The sequence below is a fragment of the Rhamphochromis longiceps genome, linkage group LG4 (assembly GCF_057381845.1).
Source record: "Rhamphochromis longiceps isolate RC_006_pf linkage group LG4, R_longiceps_female_GT1.1, whole genome shotgun sequence".
Taxonomy (NCBI): Eukaryota; Metazoa; Chordata; class Actinopteri; order Cichliformes; family Cichlidae; genus Rhamphochromis; species Rhamphochromis longiceps.
The window spans coordinates 36,766,374-36,789,544 of record NC_140560.1 but is presented as its reverse complement, the minus strand read 5'-3'; the positions used below and the strand labels follow the sequence as shown (position 1 = coordinate 36,789,544).

Below are 23,171 nucleotides of genomic sequence, written 5' to 3'. Positions count from 1 at the left end.
GACAGCTGTTTAATATGCTGCTGAGAATATAGCCCAGAAGAAGCGGATAGTATAGCTTTTATTTTGGAAAGAGACATTTCTCTGTAATAAACTCTCTTTTCCAAAGATGAGTGATTCCTCAATCAGATACCATTGAAACATAGAAATGTGCATTTGCTCGCAATATCGCTAGCCCAACGTCCCGGGGCTAGTGATTTTTTCAGTCGGGCTACCAAAATCTATCTCTGCCCTGCCTGTCGGGCTATTGTAAGAAGGAAAAATATATGTCAATGCTTTTGCATTCTTTCAGAAATGTAGCTGGGTAATTATGTCATTGGCATCGGTGAGCCACTGTCAATATGTGACATATTGAAATCGCGTTTGAATTTGCGCTTGTTTTTTTGCTTTCACTTTGCAATCGCGCGAACTGTGTATAGAGAGCGACAGCACTGATCTGTGAGTGATGATAATTTGCGCACCAATTCCTCTGACATCGTCTTATTAATTGTTAGCTTACTATGCAAACATGACAAGTGAAATCTCCCGCAGCTTAAACATGTGAGAGGTTGATCGCGCAGAGAATCGCTGAGTGAGTGTGTGTGTAAAAGCAGCAGGATTTATATTTGACTACGATGACCTGGATGACTGAGAACCTTCACAGACAGATATATATTTTAGTTCTGCTGAGCCAAATAAGACAGGTCAGGGTGAAGAAGTGACAGCCAAAGAAAAGCTTACCACAAAACGGAAAAGTTATGACAAATCAGACTATAAGGCAAAAAGAAAGTGCAGCTTTATGGTTTCATGGACAAAAGAATTTCTGTGGCTGCAATATGACGAGCTAAATAACCAGGGCTGCACATAAGTGGTCCGCAGGTGCGCATTCGCTGTCAAAATAAAAAACACGCACAAGGGTTAGGGTTAAATTTAAAAACTGTACTTTTGAGTTAAAATATATATTTATAATTTTAATAAATGGCAAATTAAAAAGGCATGAACATTTTTTTTGTATCGAAAAAATATCGAACCGTGACACCAAAGTATCGAACCGAACCGTGAATTTTGTGTATCGTTGCACCCCTAATATATATTTATTTATTTATTTATTTATTTATTTATTGCATTTACTGGATATTTATTGTTTTTCCTTCAAATTACACATTTGTTTTCCACTGCAGTTCAATAGTTTGAGTACTTAGCGTTGTGGCCCAGACACGAGGTAGACGAGGAACAGCCCGATCATCATCCTGCTCCTGAGAGCTCCAAAATATGTTTCTTTAAATCAGATTAATTACGACTGCAGGATATGCCATTAGCAGTATTTGTGTTACAATTTTGTTAGAATTACACAACACTCCTGAAAATGAATGAACGATTTAGAAACACCATTCACCGTTATTACCTCAAATATATAGATATGTATGTAACAAGTGCAGATAATGAACTGCTGGGATAAATTTTCATGTTCAGTGCAAGTTTAAAGGAATTCTTCATTTTTATACCAAAGTTTAGCTCCGACGCCTGGTGCCACCATCACATTAGAGCAGGAGTAAAGTGAACATAAATAATAAAGACATGGAGCTGGAAATCAGAAGAAAGATCTTCTTTACAGAATAAAAAATTATTAATCGGTTTTATTCATCACTCGAGCACATGGGCATTAGTTCGAATAAAAGACAACTTAAATTTGGTGGGAAAGTAAAACTGTTTGCAAAAAAGCAGCTACCTGTGCACAGGTACGTAGTTGTTCATGTTATTCATCTGCAAGTCGTCTGGCAAACATCTTGTCAAGTCTGGGGTACGTATATAATCATAAACAAGTGTACAGTACACACTATGAGTCAGAATTCATCATAAAAATGCTGCGCCTCAAAAATGATATGGCACGCATTACACAACTAGCTTAATTTTCTTGGTAGTGGTACACTAAAGTTACCCTTAGCTTACAGTAAACCTGCCCAAACGTCACCACTGAGCTCTAGATAACCGATTGAGGCAGAATCAAGTCAAAGATTAGCAGGCACAGCTTTAAGCCTGTAAAGTCTTAGAGTCAAAGCTTGTTCACATTCATTTGTGTCCATCACATCATGTCGATCAAGTCAAACTCTCTACAGGAAGAGCTGGAGACAAACGGTGAGGCTGAGGAGATGGAAGAAGACAAAGATGAAGGAATGAGCAGGATGACCCCCGCTGCTTTGTGATACGGGGCGTGAGGTAGTTGTGGTGGTGTTAGAGGCTGGTGACAAGAGGGTCCCCAGCGTCTTCGTCAGAAAGGCATCAAAGGTGCTCACTCTGGTGAAGGTCATGACTGAGCTTCGTCTCCTCCTGGCAGAGGGGCTTCGAGCTGTTAACACGACTGCCTGGAACCAAGAGCCGCTCTGCTTACACATCAGCGGGCCGCCAGAATCACCCTGAACAGACGGAAAGGGTCAGTTATTATTATAATCTATAATATTCTACGTATGATGGTTAAAATGCCTTAATCGTAACCATTGAGTATAGGTTGCAATGGAAATATTAAGCCGTCTACACATAATTCACTGTGAGTTTTTGTTTCTCCCGCACGCTGTGAATGTATCATTAATATTATCAGTTGGTGGTTGTAGCTGAGATTCAGAGGTTTCTGTGGATACACACATGCCAATATTTATATAAAGAAACTTGACTGCACAGAGGTTTAAACTGCAGCTAAGCCCCTTTGCGCTTGGCCTCAAGACATATTACATTATTTATCGTGTTTCACAATATAGCCAAAAAATATCACAATATTATATTTTCCTTGTATTGCCCTAGTCAGAGCATTTCAGGATTCATTTTGTTTTGAAGGTGCTCTTCAAATCTGACCACTCAGCTTCCATATTGAAATGGGCACCTAATTTATGTATTTTCTAAACTATAGGTCATCGGGACATAAAATCTACATGTACACAGTCATCAGTCAGAGCTGCTAAAAACACTTTAAAATCTTCCAGCTAAAGGTTTAAACAATTTTAAAGAGTTTTATTCAGTTTCTGAACATTTGGAGAAATCAGAGAACTTTGTTTAAAGCTTTGCTTCTGAAAAGCAGCTAAATCCAAGATCCAGAATAAACAACATGTCAGCAGACAGTGTTATAAGAAGAAGAATCCAGTCATTTACCTGCTGCAGTGCAAACACGTCTGTACAGATGCTCTCACTCGATGATGAGTTCCCACAGTTTACCACCGAGGTCTGAAACTGCTGCATAACTTCCTCAGCTAACATCATGAAAGATAAGAAAATCCTGATGTTTGACTAAAGAAACTGTAAGTGCAGTGGTCCACATGTGTAATCTGAGAGATGGACTGGTGCAGAGTCTGGGCAGAACTCTGTCAGCCTTCATGTTGCTGACTCACCTCCTCCTCTTCCAGGACTCCAACCGGCCGCCCAGCACGCCAAGCCCTCGGCGAAGGTTCTCCCGTTGTCCAAGCAGATGGGCTGGATGTAGTCGGTCAGGGTGGGCTGGGCAGATAGACGGAGGATGGCTATGTTGGTCCCGGTCGTGTTGCTCAGAGTGATATTTGTCACATTCAGCGTCACCTCAAAGGGGTTGGATCCATTTAGCTTCAGACGCCCCAACACGACAGTCCACTCGGACGCTACAGGGGAGCTGTGGGAGGAACGAAGCACACAAACATAAATTTCATCAGCTTCAAACAAGATCTACACCTTTACGCTCAACTTCATGGGACCCAAGTTTTACAGATTTGAACTCGTTATGTCAACCTGTAATGGCTGTGTTAAACCTCCCCACCTTTCTTCAAGCATAATTTGCAAACACAAGCTGGGGAGAAGATGAGCCATATAGAAGGGAGCATTCCTGACATCAGTGTCATCCATGCAGAACTGACATTAAGTCAGCATGAAATACTGACTTAAAGAAATGTAACTGAGGAGTGGGGCTGGAAGTGCAATACAAAGGTGCTTGCTGATTCGTAGCAACTGTGTATAGACTAGTGCTTAATGCATACTTTTGCTCTATTTTGGGCCTAAAATGTAGCCTATGCATGTGGCCCGCATCTATCGTTCATACTCATGTATGGTGGGTCTGAGTTGTTTGGTAATGTTGCTGCTGAAATACTAGCTCTTGATGGAGTTTGTTGATTCTCTTCCTGTAGATTTTGAAAGGGCACTGGGAAGAAAAAGTAACCAGAAATGCATAGGAGAAAACAAAGGTAGCAAACGAGCCAATCACAGTCATTCCAGTCTGAGTGAAAGCATAATCATATTTCTATGGAGGTGTACATCAGGTTATGCTGTAAAATATGATATACCTACAGACTACATTTAACACAGAAGTATAAGTGGTTCTTAGAGCAGGACATCATAAAACACTACCTGTATAATACACTATACCTGGCTAATTTTTCAGGAGACAGACACTATCTCTACTTTCCTCTTTGCTAAAGCATAGTGCTGGACCAGGTGACCCTGAATCCTCCCTTAGTTATGTTGCAATAGACATAGGCTGCCGGGGGATTCCCATGATGCATTGAGTTTTTACTTTCCAGTCACCTTTCTCACTCACTATGTGTTAACAGACCTCTCTGCATTGAATCATATCTGTTATTAACCTCTGTCTCTCTTCCACAGCATGTCTTCATCCTGTCTTCCTTCTCTCACCCCAACCAATCACAGCAGATGGCCCCGCCCCTCCCTGAGCCTGGTTCTGCTGGAGGTTTCTTCCTGTTAAAAGGCAGTTTTTTCTTCCCAGTGTCATCAAAGTGCTGCTCATAGGGGGTCATATGATTGTTGGGTTTTTCTCTGTATGATATATACATATTATATATGTACAATATAAAGCGCCTTGAGGCGACTTTTGTTGTGATTTGGCGCTATATAAATAAAATTGAATTGAATTGAATTAATTTATACCATGGATTACTCCAGTGGTTCCCACACTTTTTGTACTAGGCCCCCGTGTGTTTTACAAGAAAACGATTAAAAAAATACAAGTGAACTGCAATAAATTACAGGTAGTAATAAAATAAACTACTAACTCTTTTACGCTATGTCCACACCTACATGGGTATTTTTGAAAATGCAGCTGTTTCATCCACACTCAAACTGTCATGGCATTTTGAGTTTCTTATGTTTTGGTTTGATTTTGTATTATGGGTTATTCTTTATCTCTGTCTTGTTGATTATTATTATTTATAGTCTGTGGTTCTTGTGCCCTCGTGTTTAGTATTGCTTTAGTCTTGTGTTTAGTCTGCGTCTTTGTGAACTGTTTCCTGTATTGTTTACATGAGATGAATTACAGAATGGCAGATAGAGACAAAATACTGTTAATCTGACTATCTTTTTTAAGTTTTACACGCTTACATACACACACGCAGTTACTGTCCCTATATTTAGAAAGGCAGAGGCGTCACGGTGTGATTATTTTACGTGCAGTTGTTTTTTCCTGTGTAATAATGTTCAACGTCTTGATGCATCTCAATCATCCAGGAAAGTAAGTCTCCAAAAGTTGATTCTGTTCATCTGGACGTAGAGTTTTGTGGGAGAAATGTTTCGTCATCATCCAAGTGACTTCTTCAGTCTCAGCTGACTGCAGGTTTCCCCAAATCTTATAAACAGTACATTTGCATCATGACTGAAACCAGCCCACTGAAGGAACAATGGGCTGGGAGGTCAGTTCCTTAATCATAAGTATGCAAATTCTCTCAAAGACCGCTAAGGCCGGAAGTGCGAGGCTTGTGAAATGGGCGGTCTAGCCTCTGTTGCGCTGCCCAGGTTGCCTAGCAACCATGATACTAACAGCTGGAAACGTGTCATACAGCTGTGTTTGACAGAAATGAAGGAGAAAATCTTTTGTTCATTTGTTTGTTTCTACATGAGCTTTGATCATTCTCTGTGAGATTAAGCTCAGCTATTGAACGGCGTATATTTTAAAGTAAAGGCTTTAAAACCAAGTTAGTACAAACGTCACTAATGTCACATGACTTTGCCGACATGTGGCCAACAGTAATGTTCAATGTTCTTCGTTATTAAACATTTGCACATAAATAAGTGACATAATATTCAGCACTTAGTTTACTAAGTTACTCTTTGGGCGCCCCTCATCCGCCGTTTTTTTTTCAGCAAAATTATCCACACCCACCGCTGCGCTATGCATTCTGGGATACGTTGGGCTACGAAGTCTACACCGCCACAGCCTTAAAATTCAGGGAAATGAAGGACGCATTTGAGGGCCGCATTTCGAGCAGCCTTCGAATTGGGACAGCCTTTGTCGCGTCGCTGTGACGTAATCGGCCTTAAAATGCGGCCTTTAAGGCTGCAGACCCTGAATTGGGATACAGCCTATGTGTGTGTGCGTGGTTGTGCTCCGGGCTACAGGCACGTCAGGCCTGTGGATGACTGGCCACGCCCAAGGAGGATGCCACACACCTGCAGCGGATTAGCGTCGGCGGAGGGTATTTGCGGAGAAAGTATTTACGGCTCTCGGTGTTTTGTTTTGCGTGGAAACCAGGTCCAAGTGGCTCTTTGGGTGTTGCTGACCCCTGTCCCAGCCCATTGTTCCTTCAGTGGGCTGGCTTCAGCCATTATGCAAATGTACTGTTTATAAGATTTGGGGAAACCTGCAGTCAGCTGAGACTGAAGAAGTCACTTGGATGAGTGACGAAACGTTTCTCCCACAAAGCGCTACGTCCAGATGAACAGAATTAACTTTTGGAGAATAATGTTCAACATTGCTATCAATACATTTTTCAAAAAATGCCTCTCTGTGCAAAATGGCTTCAAAACATAAACAACTGTGGGATACTGTTTGTCCGTGATTTGAACCAGGGGAACAAATCGTGGCAGGATCAGCCTGATGTTATTTGTATCCCGCTGTAACTTTACTGTATAAAGAGCTAACATCTCCAAAATGTCAGGAGTAGTTAGTCGTTACAAGAAGTGTTTGTGAACTAAAAATCAAAAATGTGGGATCCTGTTTGTCTGTGATTTGAAGAGCCCAACATGTGCTCCCGACGAAGGAAAAACAATTCTGCAGGGGAGACCTACCGTGGCACTTGTGCAGGTGAAGCCAAAGGAAAAATATGCTTCAGCAGATTTTCTAGTCTTTGGCTTAGAATGAAGTTGGTTTGGAAACATATTCAGCGATGCTTCATCTCCTGCTTTGCGTTTGTGTGGGCGCCCCGTCCAAAACCTGTCCATTATGCTAGCAGTGTCCAAGCGTTCTTTTTTTTCCTTTTCATACCGCACCCCCCTGCAATGGCTCTGCACCCCCCTATTCCCCCCCCCCCCCCCCCCCCCCCTTAGGGAGTGGGCCCCACAGTTTGGGAAGCTCTGGATTAGTCTATGCCAGGTAAAAAGTGTCACATTTAACGTGAAGCTGGATTTAAGTAAAAAGTGTTTAAAGTCACCTCCGCCCCCTCGTAGGGTTTCCCATGGCAAATTGGTCCTGAGTGAGGGACCAGACAAAGAGCGATTCATAAGACCCTTATGAGGAAAACATCCAGGGAACAGTTTACCCTGCCCTGGAGCCAGGCCCCGGGAGGTTGCCCGAGGGCGAGCGTCTGGTGACTGGGCCTTAGTCCATGGGGCGCGGTTGGGCACAGCCCAAAAAAGGGACATTGGCGCATCTTCCTGCAGACCCACCACCCACAGGAGGCACCGTCAGGGTTGGGTGCAATGTGTGCCGGGCGCCGGCCAGGAGCAAAGGCCCTGGCGGTCCGATCCGCGGCTACCAAGACTGGCAATTGGGACATGGAATGTCTCCTCTCTGGTGGGGAAGAAGCCTGAGCTAGTGCGTGAGATTGAGAGGTACCAGATAGATATAGTCAGGCTCACCTCAATGCATGTCCTGGGCTCTGAAACCAGTCTCCTGGAGAGGGGCTGGACTCTGAACCTGAGCGGTGTTTTGTTATTGGACTTAACGAACACCATGTTCGAACATAAGTGCACGTGGCACCAGGACACATCTGGTGGTAACCCCTGAACCAAATGGAGGACACCTGAGGTGAGGGGAGCCACCAAACTGAAGGCTTGGTTAGCCTGTGGAACTCTGGAGGCAGCTGATAGGTACCGACAGGCCAAGCAGAATGCGGCGCGGACAGTGGCAGAAGCAAAAACTCGGGTGTGGGAGGAGTTCGGAGAGGCCATGGAAAAAGATTTTTGGACTGCCTCGAAGAGATACTGGCAAACTGTCAAGCGACTCAGAAAGGGAAAGCGGTATTCTACCTGCACTGCGTATAGTGCAGGTGGAGTGCTGCTGACTTCGACTGAGAAAATCGTCAGGCGGTGGAAGGAATACTTCAAGGACCTCCTCAATCCCACTGGCACGTCTTCCGTGGCGGAAGCAGAGTCTGGGGACAAAGGGGATGACCCGCCAATCTCTGGGGGCGAGGTCACTGAGGCAGTTAACTTCTTGGTGGCAGAGCCCCTGGGGTGGACGAGGTCCGCCCCGAGTTCCTGAAGGCTCTGGATGTTGTAGGGCTGTCTTGGTTGAAACGTCTCAATGTTGCGTGGATATCAGTGGCAGTACCCCTGGACTGACACCCACTGGGGTGGTGGTCTCCATCTTTAAAAAAGGGGAACGGAGGGTGTGTTCCAACTCCAGGGGAATCATACTCCTCATCCTCCCTGGGAAAGTCTATGCCAGGGTGCTGGAGAGAAGAGTTCATCCATTAGTCGAACCTCTGCTACAGGAGGAACAATGCGGTTTTTGTCCTAGTTGTGGAACACTGGACCAGCTCTTTATCCTCTCGGCGCATGGGAGTTTGCCAAACCAGTCTACATGTGTTTTGTGGACTTGGAGAAGGCATTCGACCGTGTCCCTCGGGGTGTCCTGTGGGGAGTGCTCTGGGAGTATGGTGTGTCTGGCCCTTTGCTACGGGCCATTTGATCCCTATACGACCGTTGCAAGAGCTTGGTCTGCATAGCCGGCAATAAGTCTGACTCATTCCTGGTGGGTGATGGGCTCCGTCAGGGCTGCCCTTTGTCACCAATTCTGTTCATAATTTTTATGGACATCATCAGTTGTATCATAATTGTTAGGTATTTTAGTACCATGGTAGCATTTACTGGATATTGTTTTATAGTGACATTATGCAGGAAAACTCTGTCATTCAATAAGGCCCCTTTGTTTTAGTTATTTTTCTCTTTGACCCAAGAATTGATGTGTGAGAATCACAGGCTGGTACAAGGTTGAAATACCACAGAGATCACTCCCTCAGCTACATTAGTTTCTTAATCTCTTAGGAGACGCCTGTTGAAGGCCAGATGGTTTGTTTCAGATTTCACTAATGTAAGAACTCTTTGTTTTGTGCCTTGAAAATATGTCGCTGAGATAATCACAATTGTAGCTGAACTGATACACTACACAAAGGATGCTTCTTCACCCAAGGGCAGGAAGACGCTCCCTTATCTTGGTCTGTACTGGTTTAAACTGATAATCTGCTGTCTCATGAATTTTACCCTCTATATAAACTGTTGTACTTGTGAATAAAGTTGAGTCAATTTGGGAAGACAACCTGAAGCAGTCTCTGTTTTCTTGTTCTCCCAAGCTGCTCCCGAGCTCGTACTAACACGCTGAATGGCATGCTTGAATATTGCTTGAGAATATATTTGACTGTGTTACAGACTAAGGGACATTCTCTGCTGATAGGTGAAGGTACATTCTCTGCTGATAGACGTCCACGCCTCGAAGGAAGTCGATCCACGGATTAGGCCTTGGAAACCGTTTCCTTCAATTTTGGTGTCAGAAGTGGGATCCTGACGAAGGTAGGCACTCGTCTTTTATTTTATAAGACTGTGTTATGCCTTTCTCAGTGATCCACATAGAAACGGGATACGCTGACGAGGCCTTCTTCAGTGGCCCACATAGTAACAAGTGGGATACGCTGAGGAGCCTTCGTTAGTGGCCCACATAGAAACACAGGAAGTTGCCTGTTGTTTTGTAAATAAAAGCAGAAAGGACACAGGAAGTTGCCTGCTGTCATAAACTAAGAAGTTGCTCACCAGCAGAAAGGACACAGGAAGTTGTCTGGGGTCATAAAACGAGAAGTTGCTCGTTAAAAAGTGAGAAGTTGCTCACTAAAAAGATAAAATTGCTAGCAAAAAATCAAGTAACCTCAGGTGTGCCACAGCAAAAATAAAAACTAACTTAAATCCTTCAAGCGTCTAAACCCCTCTGGAAATCACTGACCATGGGTCAGAATAATTCAAAGACCTTAGACGGGTCCGATAAAAAATCAAAATTAACTGTAAAACCGAAAAAAATAAAATATAAAATCACAAATAGCGGCTCAGTACGACTCCCACTTCCGGTTACGTTTAACCCACGCTCGCGAATCAATGAAGACTTCCATGATTACGTATCCAGAACATGCGGAAGTGCTTACGTGACTGATTTCGTCTCGAACTTAAGAACTATAACTTTAATGCATCCTAATGTATTTCCGGAGCCCTATCCCGAACGATTATCGCCAGAAAACAGGTCAGTAGAAATGTTAAATACTATTTGTGATAAGGAAAGTAGGCTGATTAAAAAGTCCTGTAAAAAATATATGATAGAATGTCGTGATGTGACCAATCGCATGCTACCACTATGGAAAAAAGGACCCGAGCCAGACGTAAATGCTTTAAATCAAGCCAGTGTAGGCTCTAGTAAATCCACTGCAGAAAAAACTAGCCTTATATGCCCATCCGTTCAACCTACGGCTCCGCCGCCTTATGATGAAAAGACAGAATTAATAGCTGCTGCGGCGGCTGCACGTCATCAGCGCGTATATCCTGATATAACAGCAGAATCCCAAAAGAGTGAGGAAGGCACTGAAATGACACCTAAATCAGAAGAAGATGACTGGTTTAACCTAGATCAAAGACAGGAACGAGAATACACTGAACGAGAAAGAGAGTTACAGGAACATAAAAAGCAAACAAAACAGTTAATGGCAGAGTGTGAGGAAATCATGAAAGATCCTTTAACTGAACGTACGGAAGCTGAACTGCAGCAAGCCGTTTCCGTCATAGATAATCATGTTCAGCGCCACACTAGAGTAGCGAATGGTTTGACTGTGCCAAAAGCAATAACTAACACCAGAAATTTAATAAGGAACTACTTAAAGCAGAAAAAAGAGGAAAAAACTCAAGAGGGCCCCCACAAAAACACCCGTTATAAAGAAAAGCAGGGATCACAATTTAATGACGTCAGCCCCTCCCTCCCGTTCATGATAATAGGGGACATGTGTTGCATTCAACCCCCTAAAATTTCAGAGTTAGCAGCAACCATTAAAGAACTTCCCGATCCTCTACAAAATCCTACAGCCTTTGTTTCTGCATTACAGAGAAGTACCAGATACCACCACTTGGGTGGGCCTGACTATAGATATATATTATGTCAACGAATCCCAGGTGTGACTGAATCTCAGCTTATTGAAGAAGTAGAGGAACTAGACCCTAAAAATGACCAAGCAGCCAACACCACCTCGTTTTTGTGGATAAACGATGACAAAATCACAGCCTTTTTTCAAAATCTAAAGAAATTTCTGCTCACAATGTCTAGAGATAAAATTGATTTAAATGCAGTAACCATGTGTAAGCAAAAGCCAGATGAATCCATTCTAGTTTTTATGAAACGTTTCACACACTGCTGGACTAATGAGGCATGCATGCCTGAAGGAGGAAATGATCAGATTTTCATAACAACATTCTTAAACAATATTCATCCAGAATGTTCACAACTATTGAAGCTGACTGCCACTGATAATCTCTATGACATGAAAATAAAGAACTTTATCACACTTGTCAAAACAAAAGCTGGTGCAGATCTTTTCCCCAACAGCACGAAGGCTAAAAGTGTTAAGATGATGTTGAATTTTGATGTTGAAGGCTCAGAGGAAAGTGAAAAAATGATGTATGCAGGGGCCCCGCCCCCTCAACAAGCGCAGCAGGGAGATTTCAGAAGGAGAGATAGGAGTGGAGACGTATGTTTTTATTGTGGAAAAATAGGACACTGGAGGAGGGAATGCAAATCAGCAGCACGTAGGTCTCAACCACAAAACACAGGACCAGCTCCTGCCACTAGGCGTCAGCAGAGCTCTTACAGACAAGGTAACTGGCAACGCAGACAGGAATCACATCAAAGAAACGGCCCCTTTGCACTTAGGGAGCAACCTTATAATCCACATTTTAATCCCCATCCATATGATAACGAAAGACTGGACCAACCATAGGGAGGCCCAGGTGAAGATGAGGGACAGTGTGAAGCACTACACACGATGCTGCATTTGCAATTGTCCCGTAACACAGAAAGCTTGCCCATGTTAGATATAGAGATAGGTGAAAAGACTTATTCCTTTTTAGTTGACAGTGGAGCCACTAAAAGTTCACTGTCTGGAAAATTCTATAGTGGGCCTGTTTCCTCTGTGTGCATCAACACCATGGGAATAAACGGAACTCTAGTGCAATGCCCCAAAACTCATTCTCTAAAGACACACTGGGGCCCAAAACCAGACGAAATTACATATCATCCATTCATAATTCTTCCAAACTCGCCTGTCAATTTATTAGGCAGAGATTTAATGGCAAAAATGAACTTGTGTATTTCATTTAACACAAAGGGTGAAATGTTTGCAGATACTGATAACAGCTATGTTTTCTAATGCTCTTGCAGACGTAACCGCGAAAGCAGCTGCTGCCTCACAGCAACCACCCAGAAAGGAAGTATTATCTTTGCCTTTACAGCTGCCACTTGTCACACTCCCAGACTATTTAGAAGCAAATGTTGACCTAAAATTCATACAAGAGCAAGCCTCTGCCTCAGATTACACTTACTGGGAAAGTAATAATTGTACCTTAGATAACAGAGACGGCTTATACAAAAACCTTGAGGGTTTGATTGCCCTCCCATCTTCACTACTGCCAATCCTTGTCTGCCATTTTCACGGTGTGAGTCATGTCGGACAAAGAGGGGTAATAGGAGCAATAAAATCAAGATTTGTAATCGAGAAAACATCACACGCAGTAAAACGCATATTAGCAACCTGTCTAACATGTGCACGAACTAATGTAGGTAGCTCAAAAGCAAAACATCAGCATTTACCACAACCAGATTTCCCATTTCATACATTACAAATTGATTTTACACACATGCCAGCACAAGGAAGCATCAAGTACTTACTGGTAATAGTGGACCAATTTAGTAAATGGGTAGAAGCTTACCCAACATCAAAAGAAACTGCAGAAGTAGTCTGTCAAAAGTTGTGCAATGAAATAATACCCAGATTTGGAATACCTCACCAAATTAACAGTGATAGAGGACCTTCATTCACATCAGAAGTAATTCAAAAGTGTGCTAAAACTCTAGCAATAGACTGGAAATATCATGTGCCATACCATCCTCAGAGTTCAGGAGTTGTAGAAAGAATGAATAGGACCATAAAAAATCGCCTGACTAAAGCAATGATAGAAACAGGAATGACCTGGATCAAACTACTTCCTCAAATCCTCTGCGAGATTAGAATGACTCCATCCGCAGCAACCAAATTATCTCCATTTGAAATAATCATGGGAAGACCGTTTCCAACACCATGGTCAGCCTCCAGAGGGGCACCGCTATTGGAAGGGGACATAGACACTGCATTGTCTGACTATGTTCATAACCTGGTAGAAACACTGAATAATAACTATCAGAAAGTTTGTCTCTCTCAGCCTCTCCCTTCCATAGATCCAACCCATCCGTGGAAACCAGGAGATGCGGTGTTGGTAAAGTCGCTAAAACCAAGGGCACTCGGGGAGGCCGCGTGTTCCAGCCCCCAGACTGTACTTGCAGTGACGAGAACCAGCATCCTAACAGACGGACAACCTCAGTGGATTCATGCCAGCAGGGTTAAGACCAGCCCCACCAAACCACCTAAGGCGTCGGATCAAGTAGATGACGACTCAGGCGAGCCAACGCCCGGATCCAATCCACCTACACACACACAATCACTGATTAACACACAACGCCTGAAAGAACAACAACAAGGTACTCGAACATCCAGCAGGAACAGAAAGCCTAGAGTACCACACAATGTCTAACCTGATAAAGATAGACTCGTTTCATCCTGATAATGGAGAAAATGAAATGCCCATTGTCATCACACGACGCTTATACGGTGTCTCTCGAACCTGGGACCAGGCCAGAAGACGACTAAAGAACTGTCTTTTTTATATATTTAGGTTATTAATCATATCTACTGCATTAACCTTAGGATTTTTATTTACTATTTCGTATTGTAAAGTGCAACCCTGTTCACATTTCTGCAAGCCACATTTTCAATGATAACCCATATAGCTACTAGTACAGCTACTTCAATGTATTTGCAATTAGCACAAATTGATCCTGAGGATGTGCCAGATGTTACCAATGATGTTCCTGATGTGTATATTGAACATTAGGTTGTGAACTATTACATTTTATGATTTGCTTTTTATATTATGTTATTACATTTGTGATTTTTCCTTTCTATTTGAGTTATTATTTTTAAAAATAATAAAAGAGGGGAACTGTTAGGTATTTTAGTACCATGGTAGCATTTACTGGATATTGTTTTATAGTGACATTATGCAGGAAAACTCTGTCATTCAATAAGGCCCCTTTGTTTTAGTTATTTTTCTCTTTGACCCAAGAATTGATGTGTGAGAATCACAGGCTGGTACAAGGTTGAAATACCACAGAGATCACTCCCTCAGCTACATTAGTTTCTTAATCTCTTAGGAGACGCCTGTTGAAGGCCAGATGGTTTGTTTCAGATTTCACTAATGTAAGAACTCTTTGTTTTGTGCCTTGAAAATATGTCGCTGAGATAATCACAATTGTAGCTGAACTGATACACTACACAAAGGATGCTTCTTCACCCAAGGGCAGGAAGACGCTCCCTTATCTTGGTCTGTACTGGTTTAAACTGATAATCTGCTGTCTCATGAATTTTACCCTCTATATAAACTGTTGTACTTGTGAATAAAGTTGAGTCAATTTGGGAAGACAACCTGAAGCAGTCTCTGTTTTCTTGTTCTCCCAAGCTGCTCCCGAGCTCGTACTAACACGCTGAATGGCATGCTTGAATATTGCTTGAGAATATATTTGACTGTGTTACAGACTAAGGGACATTCTCTGCTGATAGGTGAAGGTACATTCTCTGCTGATAGACGTCCACGCCTCGAAGGAAGTCGATCCACGGATTAGGCCTTGGAAACCGTTTCCTTCAATAATCTAACCCATTGGTTCCCAAACCTTTTTGCTGGGCCCCACTTTGTTTTACGAGAAAACTGTTCGCGGCCCCCCACCACCTAAACATTATTATTTGTATCCCACTGTAACTTTACTGTATAAAGAGCTAACATGTCAGGAGTAGTCAGCAGTAGTAGTCTGGAACCAGAGTCAGGTTCCAGACTCTGGTTAGATCAGAGTCTTCAACCCCAGTGGCAACTCACCTTGAGAAACAGTTGGCGTTGCTCAGCACAGAGTCCAAGGCCACCAGAGTCCCACCACACACATGACTTCCATTCTTCTGCAGGCTCGCCATCCACGGCCATGAGCCAGCTGTCGCCATTGAGGTTCCTCCCAAAATGCCAGAATTCTTCGGAGCTTGTCCACAGAATATCGCTAAAGAGAAAAACCAGAGGCACACACAAAGAAATGTTAAAATCTTTAACTATCATTTCAGGTCAGCAAGTTTAGACTTTATGAAAGCACACAAGTTCATCCTAGGATGGTTTTAGAGGTAAAGAAGCTACTTGGGTGTGAGGTGAAACACTTTTAAAAAAACAAAACATTTTTATTTAATGTTAAAAAATAGCATCTATCACTGGAGAAAATGTGATTTTTGCCTGTGTATACTATCAGTTAAAGTTCTTAGAAAAAATGAATCCCAGTAGTTGGAGACTGACGGTGTTGGAGAGTAATGGAATATATGTACCGGCGTTACATATTTAAAATAAAAAATATGAGTAACTGTATTCCGTTACAGTTACCATTTAAAAAGGTGGTACTAAGAATACAGTTACATTGTTGAAATAAATGGATTACACAGCGGTCTTCTCCTGTTTCATATGTTAGGCTATGCCCTCTTTATTTTTGGTAATTCCACACCAGTGGAAACCTAAACAAAACACGCATTAAGAGGCTCTAATGCCTGGGTCTCAATCTCACGGCCCATGTCACCCCTACTTTACCTTTACTTTTAAGTATTATTCAAAAAAAGCTATGAGCCCAACATGAACCCGACGTATTAGCCAGAGGTCCCTTTACTACGGTTCAGAGCCGTGGACCATATTAGCATACTAGTTTTCTACACGAGATCGCTGCAAAAAGTGCAGCCTTACCTATTGTCCACCATGCTGTTACTCGTTTTATATTAAGATTTAAACATCTAGTTGGTGTTGGTGTGGTGAGTAACCTTCAGTAATAGTAATAAATCTCACAGCAATAGTACACTCATGTAGTTGACATGAGTGTACTATTGCTCTCTCTGCTAGGACTAAGCACTTCACTCTGTTTCAGTTTCAGTTGAAACTGCTTACAGAGCAGAAGTGCAACCGTTAGTGAGAGACTGCTAGCTACTAGCTTAGCATAAACAGGAGGAAAGAGTTGATTGTGGGCTTTAACAAAGGCTGACATCCCACATCGGAGGGTCAGCAGGACAAAATTCCCAGGCATCTACATCAATGAAGGGCTTTCCTGGACTCTGAAACCCACACACCTGGCCGAGAAGGGGCTCAGCACAGCAAGCACTTCCTCAGGAGGTTGAAGTAAGTGAGGAACTCTTCCTCATCCTTGCTGCCTTAGGAGGAATCACTTCCTTAGAAGGCTTTTACCGAAGCACTACTCAGAGCATCCTGATGAGCTGCATCGCACCCTGGTATAGTGGCATGACTGACAATAAGACTGCAACGCAGGGTGATGGCTGAGAGGATCGTCTCAGATGCAAAAACAAGGGCTTCTCCACTGTGAAGGCCCCCTCGCTTCCTTCGTTCATCAGGTTCTTAAATCAAAAAGGCCTCTTTGTGTTTTCTGGTTTTTATTTATTACATTGTCTGTGAAAAATTTCATTTCAATCCAGTGTCTTATAATATGACTGTTATATGACAAAGGAAACTTGTAAACTGAAGTAAACACAACTCGGTATCAGCTGGTTGGAATCAAATAAAATAGTGATCAGTACATTTCTGATTTTAGGTGTGGTGGTTGTTGTAGGATTTGTGGGTTTTGTATTGGTATCCGTGGTGGTAGCTACAAAGGTGATGGTTTTAGGGTTGGTGCTTAACATACGTTTGCTGGTGGTGGTTGGAGGGGTGGTGGTAGTAGGGGTGGTGGTTGGCACTGGTGGCAGTCCTGTGCAGGAGACACTGAGGTCGCTGTTGGTCCCAGTGGACGTGAACGTCATGAAGCCCGGCTGGTTGGAGGAGATCTTGCTGTTGATCCAGGTCTGGTACTGGGATACTCTGGCGTAGACTCCTGGACGATTAGGCAAGGCGCAACCTTCCCCAAAACTGACGACTCCCGCCTGAATCCAGCGACCGTTCTGCTTGATCACCATTGGACCTCCTGAATCCCCCTTTGAGAGCAGAAACATTTACTGTTAGCTGAGGAGAAGAAACTGTAGAAGGTGAAAATGTGCCAAACACAGGTAACAACAATCACCTGACAGGAGTCCTTTCCTCCTGCACTTAACCCGGCACAGATCATGTTGTCAGTGATTCTTCCCACTCCATTGTTACAGTTACATTTCCTGTTTCCCACAACAGGAACCTCCACCTCCATCAGGTTTTGTGGAGAAGGAAGGGGCACTGAAGGGACCCCCCAAAAAAGTCAGGTCAAAGAAACGTGATTGATTAAATGCACTCAAAGGATGGCTCTACCAAACTTAAAAACAAAGTGCAGTCATGTGTGCAAACAAAGACAGTGAGACATGTTTATCTGCTGTGGGTTCTCCTGTGCTGTTCCACTGGCTGACAGTTGGTGGCAGTAAAACACAAAGAAATGTGAAAAAGTGTCACAGTCCCAGGGTTCTTTACCGTAAAGGTTTATTATTAAAGTTTTTGTGGTTTACTGTATTTCTGTTTGTTAATATTATTTGTTTAGTTTGGAGTGTTTCTCTTTGTGTGTTGTGTGTATGTCTGATTCATTGTTAGCTACATCCTGGTGTATTTTGATAATGGTTTTTCTCTGAGACAGAAGTTTTACTTCCTTTGAATCGTTTTCTTGATTACTTTTAGCTGTTCTCCCAGTTGTTTCCTCCCCCCATTTGTAGCCTCAGATCTCCTTTTTGTTGCATCATCACTCATGGTTGTGTGTTTCCTTGTTCCATATATCATTGTCATAATGTGTATGATAATGATATATATAACTTTTGCATTTGTTAAATTTTAATTCTCTGTGTTTCTTTCTTTTTTAATGCGTCTCCACAGACCTGGACCTTACATAAGAATTTTATTGCTCAATTTATTTCTAAAATGGTACATTATACTCATCATTACTTAAAAAACGATCAGGTGTCTTTATGACCCACCTCCACTTCCTATACTGCCCCAGCCGGTGACCCAGCTGTTAACACCGCTGTAGAAGATGCTGTCTGAAGCTGCCAGGCAGACGGGAGAAATGTAGCTGCTGAAATTCACCGGTGAGGAGAGCTGCAGGAGGCAGACGTCATTGTTGAAAGTTTGAGAGTTGTAGTTTGGATGTTTGATGATCTTTGTTACAGTTCGAGATACTGCATTGGGATTAGATCCCTGTAGACTCTGACGTCCCAGATTCACAGTCAGACCGGTTGGAGTACTGCTGAGATCATCAGGAGCGACACGAACAGTACACAGTTGTTACAATTGTTATAGATGAGAAAACATATATAAAGTTTGACTTCCTGCCCTGTTAAATATTTATCCTGTTACCCCCCCTGAGCCCCCAGATTAGCACCTTTCACAGCGTCTTTAAATCATGTTTAGAGTGCAGCTTCAGCCTCATTACTCACGTTTGAAAGCAGTGAGCAGCAGTCAGCACCCACTGACTGTTAATGAGGGATCCTCCACAGAAGTGGGACCCAGATGTTTGCAGACTGACCTGCCAGGGCCAGCTGCCAACAGGGGCCACCTGTCCTCCTACAATCCTGGTGTTGAGCTTTGGCTGACCACAAACTGAAGACCGACATTAAAACACAGAGTGAGCATTACTGTAGGAGCTGTAAACTCTCAGCACTACAAACTGCTGAGTGAGGACACAGTGATCCTGGAGTCTACAGTTCACTCACAAACTAATATTCATATGAAACTAAAGATTTATTACACAAAGAGGCTTTTTCTTACCATCCAGCTGTGACTCAGACTCTGAAACACAGAAACAAACCATTTTAAAGCAAATAATCTCCATTCATTGTTCTGTGATTAGTTCACTGTCTGTAATAGTAGTGGGAAAGTCTGGTTTGCTAGAAGCAAGAGTGTTAAAAATTAAGCCAAGACTTGCAGTTCCTCTAACATCTACCAGAGTGTGCAATAGTGTTCATATACATAAAAGTGTGTGTGTGTGTGTGTGTGTGTGTGTGTGTGTGTGTGTGTGTGTGTGTGTGTGTGTGTGTGTGTGTGTGTGTGTGTGTGTCAGACTCAGAGGGAGGAGGGGTTTACTGTGTGACTCAGTAAGATGAAAACACTGACGAGCTGTTGATGATGGTCTCTCACACAGAGAAATACAGGACACACACTGTGTGTTGTACAACTAATCCTTCATGCTTGACCCCAACAGAGTCCTCGCCCTCCATAGTTACTCCATCGTTAATTAGAAAATGGTTTTCTGAGATATTTACTGAGACAGCCTGTTCTGCTTCTGGAGATTCACCTTCCTCATCAATGTTTTGCAATCATAGCGAGATGCGGCGCCATCTCAGGACGTGACCAACTTCCTGCTTATCGTCACGAAGGAAACCTGTCATCACACCTCAGATCATTTGCATTTATCTACAAAAATTCAGAGTTCAAACATCTTTTCAAAACATCTCCTCGGCCTTAATTAATCTCACAAATAGATAATCAGTAACAATCAGCCACAAGAACCTTTACTCCACCACTTCACTAAAAAATGTCAGATTTATGCTAAAAGCTCTACAAACCCGTCAGCTTTGTTTGCACAGCATTGCAGCATGTCGTTCCATTGTTGTGCTCTCTCACCTTTAGTCTGTTTGTCCTCTGTCATTCTGCTTTTTTTCCATCTCCTTCCCCACCCTGCCAAACCGCCGAGGTAGGTGACTGCCGCACCCTGACCCTGGTCCTCTTAGTTTTTAACTTTACCAGCGTTTTAAAGACCCTACAGTGATCGTTATGGTCTTTACTTTGCAGTTCAAAGTGCCGTAAGGTTACTGTTGTTATTTGGTGTTCTATCAATACACCAAATCAATTTCTAAGTCTGAGTTTAATCTCTTCAACACTTCAATCTGTTAAAATCTTACTACAATTATTATACCTGATGGAGTGACTTCTTCCATTCATGTGTAATAAAAGCATCTTAAGATGACGTCAGGGTGTGAAACTGACAAATTTACTTCCTTTAGTCCACAGGTGTCGAACTCCAGGCCTCGAGGGCCGGTGTCCTGGAGGTTTTAGATGTGTCCTTGATCCATCACAGCTGATTTAAATGGATAAATGACCTCCTCAACATGTCCTGAAGTTCTCCAGAGGCCTGGTAATGACCTAATCATGTGATTCAGGTGTGTTGACCCAGGGTGAGATCTGAAACCTGCAGGACACCGGGCCTCGAGGCCTGGAGTTCGAGACCCCTGCTTTAGTCTCATGTCTTTGCCTGCAGTTCACATTGAAACTAGTTTATTATTGTTGCATCATGTCCAGAAGCATGGAGTTTAATTTGTGAGAGTATCTTCCAAACCACAAAGTCGAGAATACTTTCAAAGAAAAATCTTTACTCCAATAAGAAAAGACGTCATGTGACTGCAAGCTCTCTTCTAACTCCATTATCACATCCCAAAACACCCAATATGTACATGTGCTGTAATCAAATCATTCATGTGAATAATAAGCTGTACAGATCAGAATCTCATGTTATGAGAGGTGATTTATATTCTCAGGCTGTAATGGCTGTCGTGTAATTAATATCCTTAGTATTCCTATTGTTTAATTATATTGTTTTATGTACTTTAATCGTGAAGGTTTGTAGAGCAAGACCACTTTTGACTCACAAACTAAGTGATGTGTAAAGTGCCAAAATAACACCTATATGAGACACAGTTTATGATTCTAATGTTAGAGATCCTGCAACTGTCTGGGCTGTGCAGGGGTCTCTCTCTTCCAGATGATTGAATAAAAAGAAATATAAATGTTTTAACACACTATGAGTCGGTTTCCTCTGTTCTATCATGGGGACAAAAGAATCGGGGTTAATACTGTACAGCACAAAGGCATCACAGTTCACTAGAACCACAACTAAGGCTGAAAAATACTTATTTCGCAGAACAAACAATAAAACTGAAAAATCTTCGAGTCCAAACACTTGGTTGACATCTACAGGTGACTCTGAGCAAAGTATTTGTGCTGCAATACCAGCTCTGAACTTAATATTACCGCTGATTAATATCACCCATGTCACTGCAATTTTAAAAACTAACTGTGATATGAAACAAAAAAACATTAACATAAAATAAAGGTTAAAAAGTGATTAAAAGTTCAAATAAAATAAAGCAGCTCTAATAACTGTGACACAGACGCTGATTGATGGAGAGCAGTTCAGCCTCTCAGCTGCTTCCAAACCAAACAGATCGTCACATTAATCTGTGTTTAAGCTTTCATCACCAAGATAAAGATGAAGCTAAAGCACAACACCAGTCCTCCTTTTCCTGTCGTGTTACTTCCTGCAGTGCCACTTTAAAGTGAAGCGCTGTGCTCCTGAGTGTTTTCACCCTCTGAGTCGTACCTGATGCAGGTGTGTGCAGAGAGCTCTTACCTTGGGTCAGGAGCATCAGCCCAGCAGCCAAACACATCACTTTGTAGAAAGCCATCACTGTAAGATCCAAACCTCCAGACCTGCTGAAGCTTAAATAACCTTCCTCTCTCCTCCTCCTCTCTGTCTGCATTAAGCACACCTCTCTCTGACACGCCCAACACCTCACTGCAGCTCACCTGATCTCCCTCACAACAAACACGCTGTAACAGGAATTTCAGCTTTCAGGCATCAGTCTTGAACTTGTTTATTAATGATTTACTTTTTTTTAGATTAATTATCCATTGCACATGAGGAAACCAAAGCCCTGCTACAGACTGAAATAATTTTCCTTTACCTGAGGAGATACCTCAGATATCATTCGTTTGCAGTTTCATCAGAGAAAAATATCCCCTCAGCAGGATTTCATTTACAAAAGTCTGCAGGGAAAGTACGTCCAATTATAGTAAATCTTTCTTTTAAAAATAGGCTGAAGGCGCCTTTAGTCAACATCACAAACGTCACAAAAGGGTATTTTACTACATGACATATAATCTCTTTCATTGGCTGGTTTTCACCTCATTGGAAATTGTCTTCGTGGAAAGTTGGCCACCAAGAACCAATCTTAAAAGGAAACTAGAAGTAAAGGCTGCGGTATGCCAAAATACACAATAAGTGGCAACAAATCTGGTGATGACTCATCACTCAATCATGTATGTACAGAGGTCAGGAGAAAGGTACAACAGTGAGTGTTTATATCCAGAATTCAAAATCCTGCTCCTCACATACAAGGTCTTAAATAATCAGGCCCCATCTTATCTTAATGACCTTGTAGTACCATATCACCCTATTAGAGCACTTCGCTCTCGCTCTGCAGGCCTACTTGTTGTTCCTAGAGTATTTAAAAGTAGAATGGGAGGCAGAGCCTTCAGTTTTCAAACTGGCTGGTGTCATGGCAGAGTGTATGTCAACCAGATGTGGGCCAGGTCTGGCAATGATGGCACTGTTTATGTTCCTATTTAGTTAGAAGACCCAAATGCCATGTTGCAATACTGTACTGCTATGGTAGCCAATGTTTCAAATGCAGGTTTGACAGGTTTGTGAGTGTACACTTTATCCAAAACCTAGTGAGGGTTTACTCATCTTTGCCATTGGGTGGCTGTAGCTCAGGAGGTAGACCAGCTCACCAACTGGTCAGAAGGTTAGTGGTTCGATCCCTGGCTCTTTCAGTGTGAATGTGTATGAATGTAGTTAGGAAGCACTCAGTGTG

At 42.6% G+C, this 23,171-nt stretch overlaps 1 protein-coding gene across 2 annotated transcripts; it reads right to left on the bottom strand.

Annotated features, from left to right (window-relative positions):
* Positions 1-1,598: 1,598 nt before the first annotated feature.
* Positions 1,599-22,056, bottom strand: LOC146672262 (transmembrane protease serine 9-like). Of its 2 annotated transcripts, none has more exons than XM_085404816.1 (10): positions 21,926-22,056; positions 19,288-19,308; positions 18,957-19,119; positions 18,498-18,766; positions 17,630-17,775; positions 17,258-17,543; positions 15,421-15,592; positions 3,354-3,607; positions 3,118-3,215; positions 1,599-2,390 (listed from the first exon to the last, which is right to left on the bottom strand). In XM_085404816.1, the coding sequence occupies exons 1-10, from the start codon at positions 22,053-22,055 to the stop codon at positions 2,088-2,090; spliced, it is 1,842 nt and encodes a 613-aa protein (XP_085260942.1). In that variant the 5' UTR covers position 22,056; the 3' UTR covers positions 1,599-2,087. The 2 variants fall into 2 exon arrangements, with proteins under 2 accessions (XP_085260942.1, XP_085260943.1); XM_085404817.1 differs by having other exon boundaries at positions 18,498-18,763.
* Between the last annotated feature and the right edge of the window lie 1,115 nt (positions 22,057-23,171).